The sequence below is a fragment of the Papio anubis genome, chromosome 9 (assembly GCF_008728515.1).
Source record: "Papio anubis isolate 15944 chromosome 9, Panubis1.0, whole genome shotgun sequence".
NCBI lineage: Eukaryota > Metazoa > Chordata > Mammalia > Primates > Cercopithecidae > Papio > Papio anubis.
The window spans coordinates 111,599,649-111,612,970 of record NC_044984.1 but is presented as its reverse complement, the minus strand read 5'-3'; the positions used below and the strand labels follow the sequence as shown (position 1 = coordinate 111,612,970).

Below are 13,322 nucleotides of genomic sequence, written 5' to 3'. Positions count from 1 at the left end.
AGTAGAGACAGGGTTTCACCACGTTGGCCAGGCTGGTTTCAAACTCCTGACCTCAGCTGATTTACCTGCCTCGGCCTCCCAAAGAGCTGGGATCACAGATGTGAGCCACCACGCCTAGTCTCTTCTGGTAGTTTTCACATGGGGCTGTGAGCAGGCTCTGAGCATCGTCACCCCAAGCCCAGCAGTGCACCTCCACTTTTTTCACTGCTGTATTAGGGGGTCTTTGTGAGATCTATTAAAGAAAACATTCAGCAGATTCTTTTTCTTTTTATAATTTTTAACCCTTATGTCTGAAAACGATGAGAACTATGTAAGAATGTATACCATGCAGCCGGGCGCTGTGGCTCACGCCTGAAATCCCAGCAAGATGGGAGGCCAAGGTGAATGGATCACTTGAGCTCGAGTTCGAGACCAGCCTGGGCAATGTGGTAAAACCCCATCTCTACAGAAAATGCAAAAAATTAGTAGGACATGCTGGAGTGTGCCTGTAGTCTCAGCTACTTGTGAGACTGAGGTGGGAGGATTGCTTGAACCCAGGAGGTGGAGGTTGCAGTGAGCAGAGGTGGAGGTTGCACTCCAGCCTGGGTGACAGAGTGAGACTGTCTCAAAAAAAAAAAAAAATGTATATCATGTTATAGGAATAATCTATGCATAAGGGGGAAGGATAGCAGAGAGAAGAGAGGGAGAGATGCAGGTTTACACTGTGCTCAGGGATGCAGGAGAGTAGAGGCATAGATATGTGTTCTGGTTCCTCCGTTGGTCTCAGTTTCTGCACATAGAGTAGGCATCACACCCCACTCACTGTGTGTGATTCTGGTGTTTCTAAACACACTTTAAAAATATCCGCATTACACAAACACCCTTTATCGGCTGTTCAACCAGAGAAACAGCAATGTGTTTTAGTGCTGGAGGGAAAACTGTTTGACTCACTCTGTGTTCATCTCCAAGATGGCGCCTCTGTTAAGAGATCTTTAAGAGCATCTTTGACTCCATGTGATTTTGGCCTTCAGCCTGGATTCTAGACTCACCTTCAGCTGTGATGCATCACCCCTGCAGAATTACATGCTACATTGTCTTGTGTAGAGAGTAAGACCTAAAAACCGTGCTCAGAAAGAAGGCCCTGTGAAGCTAGATGAGACAGGGGTTGCTGTATGGAGGAAGCGGATTTGAATCAGGTCTTGAACTTGGACGTAAAATGGAAGAGGGGGGTTCCAGCCAAGGGGATCAGCAGGGACACAGTTCTGGACAGAAATGTTTATGTGAGAAGATCTAGAAGCAACAAGTTAGACCCGAGATGCCATCTTTATGTTGACACAAGAAGCCAGGACCGTGTTTCCATAGCCTGGGATGGGGGACCAATGAGTCCAGCTGGCAAGAGCTCCTGCCGTAATATGACATTGAACTACATTGTGAGAAAGTTATTTTCCTTTTTTTTTTCTTTTTTTTTTTTTCCCAATCCTGATGATGATGTCGAGGAGAAAGGCTCAGTTTGGTGCTAAGATATTGTTAACACCTAATACTTGTTGATCTCCCTTTTAACAGAGAGACCAGGGCACCAGATAGGACCTTCAGCAGACAACAGCTTTCCACAATTAATAAAAGAATACAGCCTTCACTGTTGCCTGTTTAGGCAGGCAAAGCCAGTGGCTGGTGACCTGCAGTTTTCTTTTAAATAAATAAATGTGAATGCAAATGCAAGCTGATTGCTTTTTAATCAGAAGTCTATAAACTTTGGTTTGGTAAGGGGGGTGGGCAAAGTAGATGAGAATTAATGATGACTGGGAGAAGACTGGAATCCGGATTCTGCAGCGCATTACTATTTTTTTTTTTTTTTTTTTTTTTTTTTTTTTTTTTTTTGAGATGGAGTCTTGCTCTGTTGCCAGGCTGGAGTGCAGTGGTGCAATCCCGGCTCATTGCAACCTCCACCTTCCGGGTTCAAGCGATTCTCCTGCCTCAGCCTCCCGAGTAGCTGGGACTACAGACATGCACCACCACGCCCAGCTAATTTTTGTATTTTTAGTAGAGACAGAGTTTCACCATGTATGCCAAGGTGGTCTCCATCTCTTGTCCTCGTGATCCGCCTGCCTTGGCCTCCCAAAGTGCTGGGATTATAGGCATGAGCCACCATGCCTGGCCTGTAGTGCATTCTTTTCTTATTTTTATTTTATTTTTATTTTTTGAGATGGAGTCTCACTCTGTCGCCCAGGCTGGAGTGCAGTGGTGTGATTTCGGCTTACTGAAACCTCTGCCTCCAAGGTTCAAGCGATTCTCCTACCTCAGCCTCCCAAGTAGCTAGGATTACAGGCGTGCACCAACACATCCAGCTAATTTTTTGTATTTTTAGTAGAGACAGGGTTTCACTATGTTGGCCAGGCTAGTCTCGAACACCTGACCTCATGATCCACCCGCGTCGGCCTCCCCAAGTGTTGGGATTATAGGGGTGAGCCACTGCCCCCGGCACATAGTGCATTCTTAAGGGGAAACAAGGTCTGATGTTGCCATGGAAATAACTGGCTACAAAATAACTCTTTGGAAGACTGGCTCAAGTTAATATTATTTAAAAGTCTCCAGCTAGAAAGAGACTCGTTCCTTCAGCATGGTGGCATGGGGCCTCCCACCCCCTCCACCGTTTTCCTCACACCATAGTTCCGGTGGAGGAACAGAGCATGGCCCCTCCCTTCCGACCGCCGCTCCTTTGGCGCTGAGGACCTTGGCACGGAGGTAATCCACCCCGAGCGTCAAGCGGCTGTGGCCCTGGGTGGCACCATGTTTAGTATATTCTCACAGCGCAAGTCCCGCCCTGATGCCGGGTGTTCCCGTCTCTCCACCACAGGTCTGCCATCACCATATTCCCCCAGAGGACAGACGGCAAGCACGACTTCCGAGTCTGGAACTCCCAGCTCATCCGCTACGCTGGCTACAAGCAGCCCGATGGCTCCACCCTGGGGGACCCGGCCAACGTGCAGTTCACAGAGGTGCGAGCGTTTCCGCCCCCTACCCTGCCCCAACATGGGCTCTTACGTCCCCAGACTTTTATCCACAGACTTTTTCGGGCTTAATACTGTCATCACAGGGACAGCCACCGATGGGGTCGTTTACTCTTCTCCAAACCTACTTCTCCATCAGGCTATTCCCCATTCTAATTATTTTACAGCTGGACATTTGGTCACTTTCATGCCATTACCTCACTCAGCCCTCCTGATGGGAACTGTTCTCCCGTTTCACAGATGGGTAGACCAAGTCTCACTAAGGCCAAGTGAGTTATTCAAGACTGCTAAATGGGCCGGGCGCGGTGGCTCACCCCTGTAATCCCAGCACTTTGGGAGGCTGAGGCGGGCGGATCGCCTGAGGTCGGAAGTTCGAGACCAGCTTGGCCAGCATGGTGAAACCCCGTCTCTACTAAAATACAAAAATTAGCCGGGTGTGGTGGCACATGCCTCTGTAATCCTACTCGGGAAGCTGAGACAGGAGAATCGCTTGAACCTGGAAGGCAGAGGTTGTGGTGAGCAGAGATCGTGCCATTGCACTCCAACCTGGGCAACAGAGTGAGACACCATCTCAAAAAAAAAAAAAAAAAAGACTGCTAAATGAGTAGAGAAGAAAAGCTAGAACTACAGTCCAAACCTCCTGCCTCTCACCAGGAAAGGAAGAGCCGAGAAATGGAAGCCATATCTGGCATCCACCTTTTCTGAGTTATGAGATATGTCAGTTTCATATCATTCATTCATTCATTTGTTGATACGACAGTTTGAGCCACCCGAGCCTTTGAGTAGGCTTGACTTTGCCTGTCACCAGTGTCACTACAGTTACTGGTAGCCCAAGTCAATTCATAAAAGCCACCAGGAAAGTGACTACCACCATCTCCCTGCCCAGGGTTCCTTTTAGGTGGTAGTGTGGGCAGGTAGCACAAGTAAGACATGGTAGCTTATACGGACCATGCCCACACGACAGCACAATCACATCCCGGGTCTAGAATGATCTCAGGCACACAGGCCTGCTACCACCTTTCCTTTATTACCCAACTCATACCCTGCTGAATTTCACTGTTGTCCTTTGCTCAAGCCCCTCCCCGGTGGTATCTCCTTGAAAATGTAGCTGGCAAAGCTAAGGGCTGCTCCACTCCTTCCTGGCTGCCAACTTTGTTTGCCTGTGGCTTTTCTTATGAAAATGTTATTCTCATGAGGAGGGGACTGTAACCAGGGCAACCAGGAGCTGCACCTGTGCCATTTTAGAGGCAGCCAGGCTCAGACTCCCTGCTCCACTTGGCTGAGCACTAACTGTGTACTTGGCTGACCTTGTCTTCGTGGTCACCAGAACATAAACGCCCCAAACTCTTCCTCTTGCTCCATCTCTGGAAACCTTGCTGAGCAGGATGTGTTCTCCTGTACCATGATTTGGTGCTTCCTCTTTTTACTAAGCACAAAGAATCATTCCAAACCTAACCATGCGATTTTACATTTTGAAACCCTCTAACCCTGCCCTAATAGGGACACCTGTGGCTGTTGGTCACTTGAAATGTGGCCAGTCCCAGTTGAGATGTGTCATAAGAGAAAATATACACTGGATCTCAAAGTCTGGGTCCAAAAAAGAGAGGGAAATAACTTATTGATCTTTTTTTTTCTTTTTTTTTTTTTTTTGAGACGGAGTCTCGCCCTGTTACCAGGCTGGAGTGCAGTGGTGCAATCTCAGCTCACTGCAACTCTGGGTTCAAGCAATTCTCCTGCCTCCACCTCCTGAGTAGCTGGGAGTACAGATGTGCACCACCATGCCCAACTAATTTTTTGTATTTTAGTAGAGACAGGGTTTCACCATGTTGGCCAGGATGGTCTCAATCTCCTGACCTCATGATCTGCCCACCTCAGCCTCCCAAAGTGCTGGGATTACAGGCATGAGCCACCACGCTCGGCCCATTGATCATTTTTTATGTTGAAATAGTAATAATATGGATACATTAGGGTAATATATTTATTAACAAATTAATAGATTCACTGGATTAATAAGTATATTTTTAATTTTAATGTTAAATATATTTAAATACACTCAATAATTTATTATTAATAAATTAATGTTGATATTTAATGTATTATTTGATATATTTATTGGATGAATAAGTGTGTTACATATTTAATTTTAATGTCAAATATATAATTAGAATATGTGATAGTAATATTTTAATATACTATTAATAAATTAATATTAATATCAAGGACATTATTGAACTTTAAGATGAGTATATTATTAAAATTATTTTCTCCCATGATTTGAAGAAGCTTAGCAAAAAAAGATAAAATCAAAATTATTTTCACCGGTTTTTTTTTTTTCTAATGTGGCTACTAGAAAGTTTTCATTACTTACGTGGCTTGCATTATATTTTTATTGGACAGCTGCTGTAACATGTGCATTTTATACTGTAATTCTAATACATCTGCCTTCATCAAATTCAGCAGATTTTCTTTGTATCTTACAACACCTAATACAAACACAGAGCTGGCAACCTGCAGATGCACTTGTTAGTCAGATTCAGCCCTTGCCCTCTAGGAATTCCAGTGGGCAGGGAAGACCCGGAAAACAATGCTCAGTGCCAGAGGAAGGGTTTGCCCTCTGTCCTGTGGGCCCATGAGAAATCATGCTAGTTACTAGGTTAGTGCAAAAGTAATTGTGGTTTTTGCTATTGAAAGTAATGGCAAAACCCACAATTACTTTTGCACCAACCTAATACATGATGATGTCAGGGAGAACTTTATAAAGCAGGTGACGTGATCCAAGAGCCTCCAGAGGAAATGTCTCCTGGGGGCTTGCATTTGGATCTCTATCCACCCCACCCCCGCTTCCCACATAAGGCTCATGTTTGTAGGGTGTGGGGTACAGTGGCGTTACCTGGCCGGGTCTGCTTGCAGATTTGCATACAGCAGGGCTGGAAACCCCCGAGAGGCCGCTTTGATGTCCTGCCGCTCCTGCTTCAGGCCAACGGCAATGACCCTGAGCTCTTCCAGATTCCTCCAGAGCTGGTGTTGGAAGTTCCCATCAGGCACCCCAAGTAAGAGGGACCGGCAAGGGGTGGGAGAGGGTGAGTGGGTTTGCCCAGTGCCCCTCTTTGCCCAGCCCCATCCCCCCTGGCTTTCTTTCTAGTCCAGACAGAAGCTGAAAGGGGAAAGGAGGGCTTGGTTCCTGTCCTCACTGCGGGCTTGGGCAGAGTGAGTTCCCTCAAGGAGCAAAAAGACCTCTTTGACCAGCCTGGAGACCACCACCTTTTCTGAACCATCTCACTCCTAAGCCATTAACAAGGACCTGCCCTTCTTCCAGCCCTAAGCATTGAAAGAGCAGAAGCACCATACTGTCTTGTTGTGAGCATGCTTTTTCTTTTCCTGTTCCTTTTTCTTTTCTTTTTTTTTTTTTTTTTTTTTTTGAGACAGGGTCTGCCGCTGTTGCCCTGGCTGGAGTGCAGTGGCACCAACGTGACTCATTGCAGCCTCGACCTGCTGGGCTCAAGTGATCCACCCGCCTCAGCCCCTGCAAGTAGCTAGAATTACAGCCACACACCGCCATGCTTGGCTAATTTTTGTATTTTTTGTAGAGACAGGGTTTTGCCATGTTGTCCAGGCCGGTCTTGGACTCCTGGGTTCAAGTGATCCTCCCGCCTCAGCCTCCCAAAGTGCTGGCATTACAGGCATGAGCCACTGTACCTGACCCACATTTTCAATTGAGAGAACTGTTTAAAACTCTATAGGATCTGATGATCCAGTCCTGTAGAGTTTTAAACAGTTCTCTCAATTGAAATGCAAATCAAAACGACAATGAGATAGCATCTCACCTCAGTTACAATGGCTTATCCAAAAGACAGGCAATAACAAATGCTGGCAAAGATGTGGAGAAAAGGGAACCCCTGTACACTGTTGGTGGCAATGTAAATTAGTACAACCACTATGGAGAACACTTTGGAGTTCCTCACAAAACTAAAAATTGAGCTACCATATGATCCGGCAATCCCACTGCTGGGTATATACCCAAAAGAAAGGAAATCAGTATATCGAAGAGATATCTGCACACCTGTGTTTCTTGCAGCACTGTTTACGATAGCTGCAACACTAAGGAAGCAACTTAAGTGTCCATTAACAGGTGAATAGATAAAGAAAATGTGGCACAGATACACAATGAAGTACTATTCAGCCGTAAAAAAGAATGAGATTCAGTCATTTGCAATGACATGGATGGAACTGGAGATCATTACGTTAAGTGAAATAAAGCAGGCAGAGAAAGGCAAACATCACATGTTCTTACTTATTTATAAGATTTAAAAATCAAAACAATGGAACTCGTGGATATAAAGAGTAGAAGGATGGTTACCAGAGGCTGGGAAGGGGGTGAGGGGAAGATTGGGACAGTTAAGAGGTATATAAAGGCCGGGCGCGGTGGCTCAACCCTGTAATCCCAGCACTTTGGGAGGCCGAGACGGGCAGATCACAAGGTCAGGAGATCGAGACCATCCTGGCTAACACAGTGAAACCCCGTCTCTACTAAAAAATGCAAAAAAACTAGCCGGGCGGGTTGGCGGGCGCCTGTAGTCCCAGCTACTCAGGAGGCTGAGGTAGGAGAATGGCGTAAACCTGGGAGGCAGAGCTTGCAGTGAGCTGAGATCCGGCCACTGCACCCCAGCCTGGGTGACAGAGCAAGACTCCATCTCAAAAAAAAAAAAAAGGTATATAAAAAAAATAGAGGCCTGGCACAGTGGCTCATGCCTGTAATTCCAGCACTTTGGGAGACCAAAGCAGGAGGATCACCTGAGGTCAAGAGTTCGAGGCCAGCCTGGCCAATATGGCAAAACTCTCTACTAAAAATACAAAAATTCCCTGGGCGTGGTGGCACGTGCCTATAATCCCAGCTACTTGGGATGCTGAGGCAGGAGAATTGCTTGAACCTGGGAAGCAGAGGTTGCAGTTGAGCCCAGACCATGCCACTGCACTCCAGCCTGGGCAACAGAGCAAGACCCCATCTCAAAAAAAATAAAATAGAAAGAATGAATACAACCTATTATTTGATAGCACAACAGGGTGACTCTAGTCAATAATAACATAATTGTACATTTTAAAATAAAGAGTGTAATTGGATTATTTGTAACTCAAAGGATAACTGCTTGAGGGGATGGATACCCCATTCTCCACGATGTGCTTATTTCACATTGCAGGCCTGCGTCAAAACATCTCATGTACCCCATAAATACATGCACCTGCTATGTACCCACAAAAATGAAAAACAATGATAAAAAAAAAAAAAACTCTACAGAACTTGGTGTGGATCAAGTTCAAAAGGAATTTGGAGTCATAAAGTTGCTTCAAGGTCTCAGGCCAGCAACACAAATAGCATTTGTCCTTTGAGAATGAAAGACACTGGCTGTGAGGCACTAGACTCAAACCTGGGATTGAATAAAATCGAGGGGGTTGCTAACACACTCAATAATAATCAAAATAAATATAAGAATGCAATTTTTTTTTTTTTTTTTTTTTTTTTTTTGAGACGGAGTCTCGCTATGTCTCCCAGGCTGGAGTGCAGTGGCGCAATCTCGGCTCACTGCAAGCTCCGCCTCCCGGGTCCACGCCATTCTCCCACCTCAGCCTCCCAAGTAGCTGGGACTACAGGTGCCCGCCACCACGCCCAGCTAGTTTTTTGTATTTTTAGTAGAGATGGGGTTTCACCATGTTAGCCAGGATAGTCTTGATTTCCTGACCTCGTGATCCACCCGCCTCGGCCTCCCAAAGTGCTGGGATTACAGGCTTGAGCCACCACGCCCGGCCAAGAATGCAATATTTTTAAATCAAAATTAATGTTTCATTTTATTTTTCTAATTGATGTATAATTGCATATATTCATGAGATATATAATGATGTTTGAATATAAATAATGTATAGTGATCAGATCAGGGTAGTTAACACACCCATTATCTCAAACACTTATCCTTTGTATTGGAAACATTCAATATCCTTTCTTCTAGCTATTTGAAAATGTATGTTAATGTTAACTATAGTCATCCTACAGTGGTATAGAACAGTAGAACTTATTCCTTTCTAGCTGTAATTTTGTATCCTTTAGCAAATCACTCCCCATTCCCCCTTCTCCCTCCACCTCCCAGCCTCCAGCATCCTCTGTTCTACTTTTTACTTCTATGAGATCAATTTTTTTTTTAACTTCTACCTATGAGTGAGAATATTCAGTGTTTAACTGTTGGTTCCTGGTTCATTTCACTTAGCATAATGTCTTCCAGTTCTATCCATGTTGCTGTGAGTGACATGGTTTCATTCTTTTTTATGGCTGAATGGTATTCCAGTGTGGGGAGAGAGGGAGAGAGAGAGAGAGAGAGAGAGAGAGAGAGAGAGAGAGAGAGAGAGAGAGAGAAGTCTCCAAAATTTTTTTACTTTATTTTTTTTTTTTTTGAGACGGAGTCTCGCTCTGTCGCCCAGGCTGGAGTGCAGTGGCCGGATCTCAGCTCACTGCAAGCTCCACCTCCTGGGTTTACGCCATTCTCCTGCCTCAGCCTCCCGAGTAGCTGGGACTACAGGCGCTCGCCACCTCGCCTGGCTAAGTTTTTGTATTTTTTAGTAGAGACGGGGTTTCACCGTGTTAGCCAGGATGGTCTCGATCTCCTGACCTTGTGATCCGCCCGTCTCGGCCTCCCAAAGTGCTGGGATTACAGGCTTGAGCCACCGCGCCCGGCCTCCAAATTTCTTTTGAACTTGATCCATACCAGACCTGGTAGAGTTTTTTTTTTTTTAATTATTACTTTTAATTTTTGTGGGTAGATAGTAGGTGTATATATTTTTATATATGTATTTATCTATGTATATATTTATGTGGTACATAAGACGTTTCGATATGGGCATGCAATGTGAAATAAGCACATCATGGAGAATGGGGTATTTATCCCCTCAAACATTTATCCTTTGGGTTACAAACAATCAAATTATACTCTTTAAGTTATTTTGAAACATACAATTATGTTGTTATTGACTATAGTCAATATATATTTTATATACATATATATGTATATCTCACGCATTTTCTTTACCTCACACATTTTCTTTATCCATTCATCCGTTGTTAGACATGTAGGTTGATTCCATATCTTGGCTACTGTGAATAGTGCTGCAATAAACATGGAGATGTAGATATCACTTTGACATATTGATGCTCTTTCCCTTTCTTTTTTTTTTTTTTTCGAGACAGAGTCGAGTCTCACTCCAGCCCAGGCAGTAGTGCGATCTTGGCTCACTGCAACCTCCACCTCCCAGGTTCAAGCCATTCTCCTGCCTCAGCCTCCCAAGTAGCTGAGACTACAGGCGCACACAACCACACCCAGCTAATTTTTGTATTTTTAGTAGAGACAGGGTTTCACCATGTTGGTCAGGCTGGTCTCGAACCCCTGACCTCAAATGATCCGCCTGCCTCAGCCTCCCAAAGTGCTGGGATTACAGGCGTGAGCCACTGTGCCCAACCTGATTTCCTTTCCTTTGGATAAGTGCCCACTGCTGGGATTGCTGGATCTCGTGGTAGTTCTTTTTTTTTTTTTTTTTTTTTTATTATACTTTAAGTTCTAGGGTACATGTGCATAACGTGCAGGTTTGTTACATATGTATACTTGTGCCATGTTGGTGTGCTGCACCCATCTCGTGGTAGTTCTATTTGCAGGTTTTTGAGGATCTGCCATACTGTTCTGCATACTCCTGTGCTAGCCTATATTCCCACCAACAGTGTTTAAGAGTTCCCTTTTCTCTGCAACCTCACCAGCATTTGTTATTTTTTGTCTTTTTATAATTGCCGTCCTAACTGCGATAAGATGTTATCTCATTGTGGGTTTCATTTGCATGTCCCTGATGATGAATGATGTTGAGCATTTTTTCCTGTATTTGCTGGTTATCTGTCTTCTTTGGAGAAATGTCTGTTCAGAGCAAGTGCCCATTTTTTAATCCAATTGTTTGGGGTTTTTGCTTTTGAAATGTTTGAGTTCCTTGTATATTCTGGATATTAATCTCTTGGTGGATGAATAGTTTTCAAATATGTTCTCCCATTCTTTAGGTTGTCTTTTCACTCTGTTGCTTGTTTCTTTGCTCTGCAGACGTTTTTTTAGTTTAATATAATCCTGTGTGTTTATTTTTGCTTTTTTGCCTGTGCTTTTGAGGTCTTATTCATAAAATCCTTTCCCAGACCAATATCCTAAAGCATTTCCCTGATGTTTTCTTCTAGTAGTTTTATAGTTTCTGGTCTCAAAGTTAATTTTTTTTTAAAAAAAAAAAGCACATGATGAACAATATATCAACATTTTCAATAAAGATAGGATCCAGCTTGGGATTGAGATTAGGGTGAGATGAACGAGGTATCATACAAGTGTAGGGTGGAATCCTACATTATTGTTCATCATATATACACATACATTTTGATTTTTTAAATGTTGCATTAATTTAAAATGTTGTATAGATAAATAATAGCACTGATATTATTGAGTTTTTATTAGGTTGATGCAAAAGTAATTGTGGTTTTTGCCATTACTTTGAATGGCAAAAGTAAACTTAAGAGGGAGAAACTATTAGATTGGTTCATAAGTAATTGCAAAACCACAACAACTTTTGCACCAACCTAATAGCTCCCCCTACTTAAATTTTACACCCAAGGATAGTGCCATACCTGCCTCACCCTAGCCCCAGCCTTGGAGAGGGAGCAGGTGTGCTGAGGCTCCTGACACTGCCTGATATCTGGGAACTCACCCAGTTCCTTGATGAAATGTAGCCTCTATGTTTATTCATTCACTTATTGGCTCATCCAACACAGTTCATTGTTCCCCATGCAGGCCAGGCATTGTGCTAGCTTCGGGGGCTGACTCAATCCCTGCCCCATGGTGCTTATGATCTCAATGACAAGAAGTGCTTATACACATAATTACTCAAATAACCACTTAATTTTAATAAAGTGCTGCAAAGGAAATGTATGGTACCTAGGATGAAATCCCCTGACCAGCTGGGCCTCAGGGAAGGCTTTCCAGAATAAGCATGATTTTAGCTGAAAATTAAAGTATGAGTGAGAACTGAAAGCACAGAAGGAAGGGAGAAGATCCCAGGAGGAAGGGGCTGCCTGTGCAAAGGCCCTGAAGGTAGGAGGGTGCTCAGTCAGGGAAGCAGGAGAGAGGTCCGCACACTTTCTCCTGGACTCACTTTTAGGGTGGGTTTGGGAGAGAAACGGCAGCCTAAGGCAGTAGTTTCCAGGCCTGGATATCCATCCGAAACACCTGAGAAATATGTTAACAATGTACATTCTCAGGTCCCAGCTGCAGAACCTGTGATTGCACAGATCTGAAGCAGGGCCCAGGAACCGTATTCTGACCTTGTCAGTCCCACTCAATCCTTAGCATTTTAGCATCTCTAGATTCAAGCTGTCCCGCCCATGAGACATCTGCTCCAGGTGAGCTGGGCCCTGTTACTCCCTGCAGGTTTGAGTGGTTCAAGGACCTGGGGCTGAAGTGGTACGGCCTCCCTGCCGTGTCCAACATGCTCCTGGAGATTGGCGGCCTGGAGTTCAGCGCCTGTCCCTTCAGTGGCTGGTACATGGGCACAGAGATTGGTGTCCGCGACTACTGTGACAACTCCCGCTACAATATCCTGGAGGTAAGGACCCTCTCTGGTCACCACACGGAAAAGCACATAGGAGAGGGTACCAGCTCAGCAGTCCCTTTCTCCACGATGAGCTTGGTTGCTTGGAAACTTGAAGGGGTTAGAATAGAACTACAATCCCAGAGAAGCCCCTGGAAATGCCAGCGGCATCCATGTCTTTAACAACGATGAAAATGACAGCAAACACACACATAGCACATAGCCCATGCTAACACCATTCGAAGCACTGTTTCTGTGTTCCATTCTCATTTAATCCTCACCTGAACCTCGAGGTATGAGAATCCGCCTTCGACAGATGACAAGCTCAAGGTCACACAGCTAGCGGGCAGCAGGGCTGGGACGTGTGTCTGGTTTGACTTTATGGTCCAAGTTCATTACCACCCCACTCCACTGCCTCTCAGTCTTAAATCTTGTTAGAAGAGCTTGAGGATGACTGACAAACTCGGGACATATTTAGTGTCTTTTCTAAAAAACAAAGGAGGAGGGTTGGCAGTGGTTCCCCACTCTAAGCATTTCTCGGCGGAGGGTCTGATTCCCTCCCGGGCTGAGTCATCCGTATCTACTAAAAAGTGCTGGAGCGGTGCTTCCTGAAGCCCAACTTTGGTGAAAGCATCATGATTGCTGCATTTTTGTCAGCAAATGTCTCTAACAACACTCTGCTGCTGTTGGATT

General features: G+C 44.7%; 1 protein-coding gene across 3 annotated transcripts in view; it reads left to right on the top strand.

Annotated features, from left to right (window-relative positions):
• Window positions 1-13,322, top strand: part of NOS1 (nitric oxide synthase 1) — a 225,182-nt gene that overhangs the window by 155,573 nt on the left and 56,287 nt on the right. For all 3 annotated transcript variants that reach the window (XM_031650800.1, XM_017946235.3, XM_021923001.2), the window contains exons 8-10: window positions 2,834-2,975; window positions 5,898-6,037; window positions 12,470-12,644. In XM_031650800.1, coding sequence (XP_031506660.1) covers window positions 2,834-2,975; window positions 5,898-6,037; window positions 12,470-12,644 — 457 coding nt within the window. The remainder of the gene's footprint in view (window positions 1-2,833; window positions 2,976-5,897; window positions 6,038-12,469; window positions 12,645-13,322) is intronic.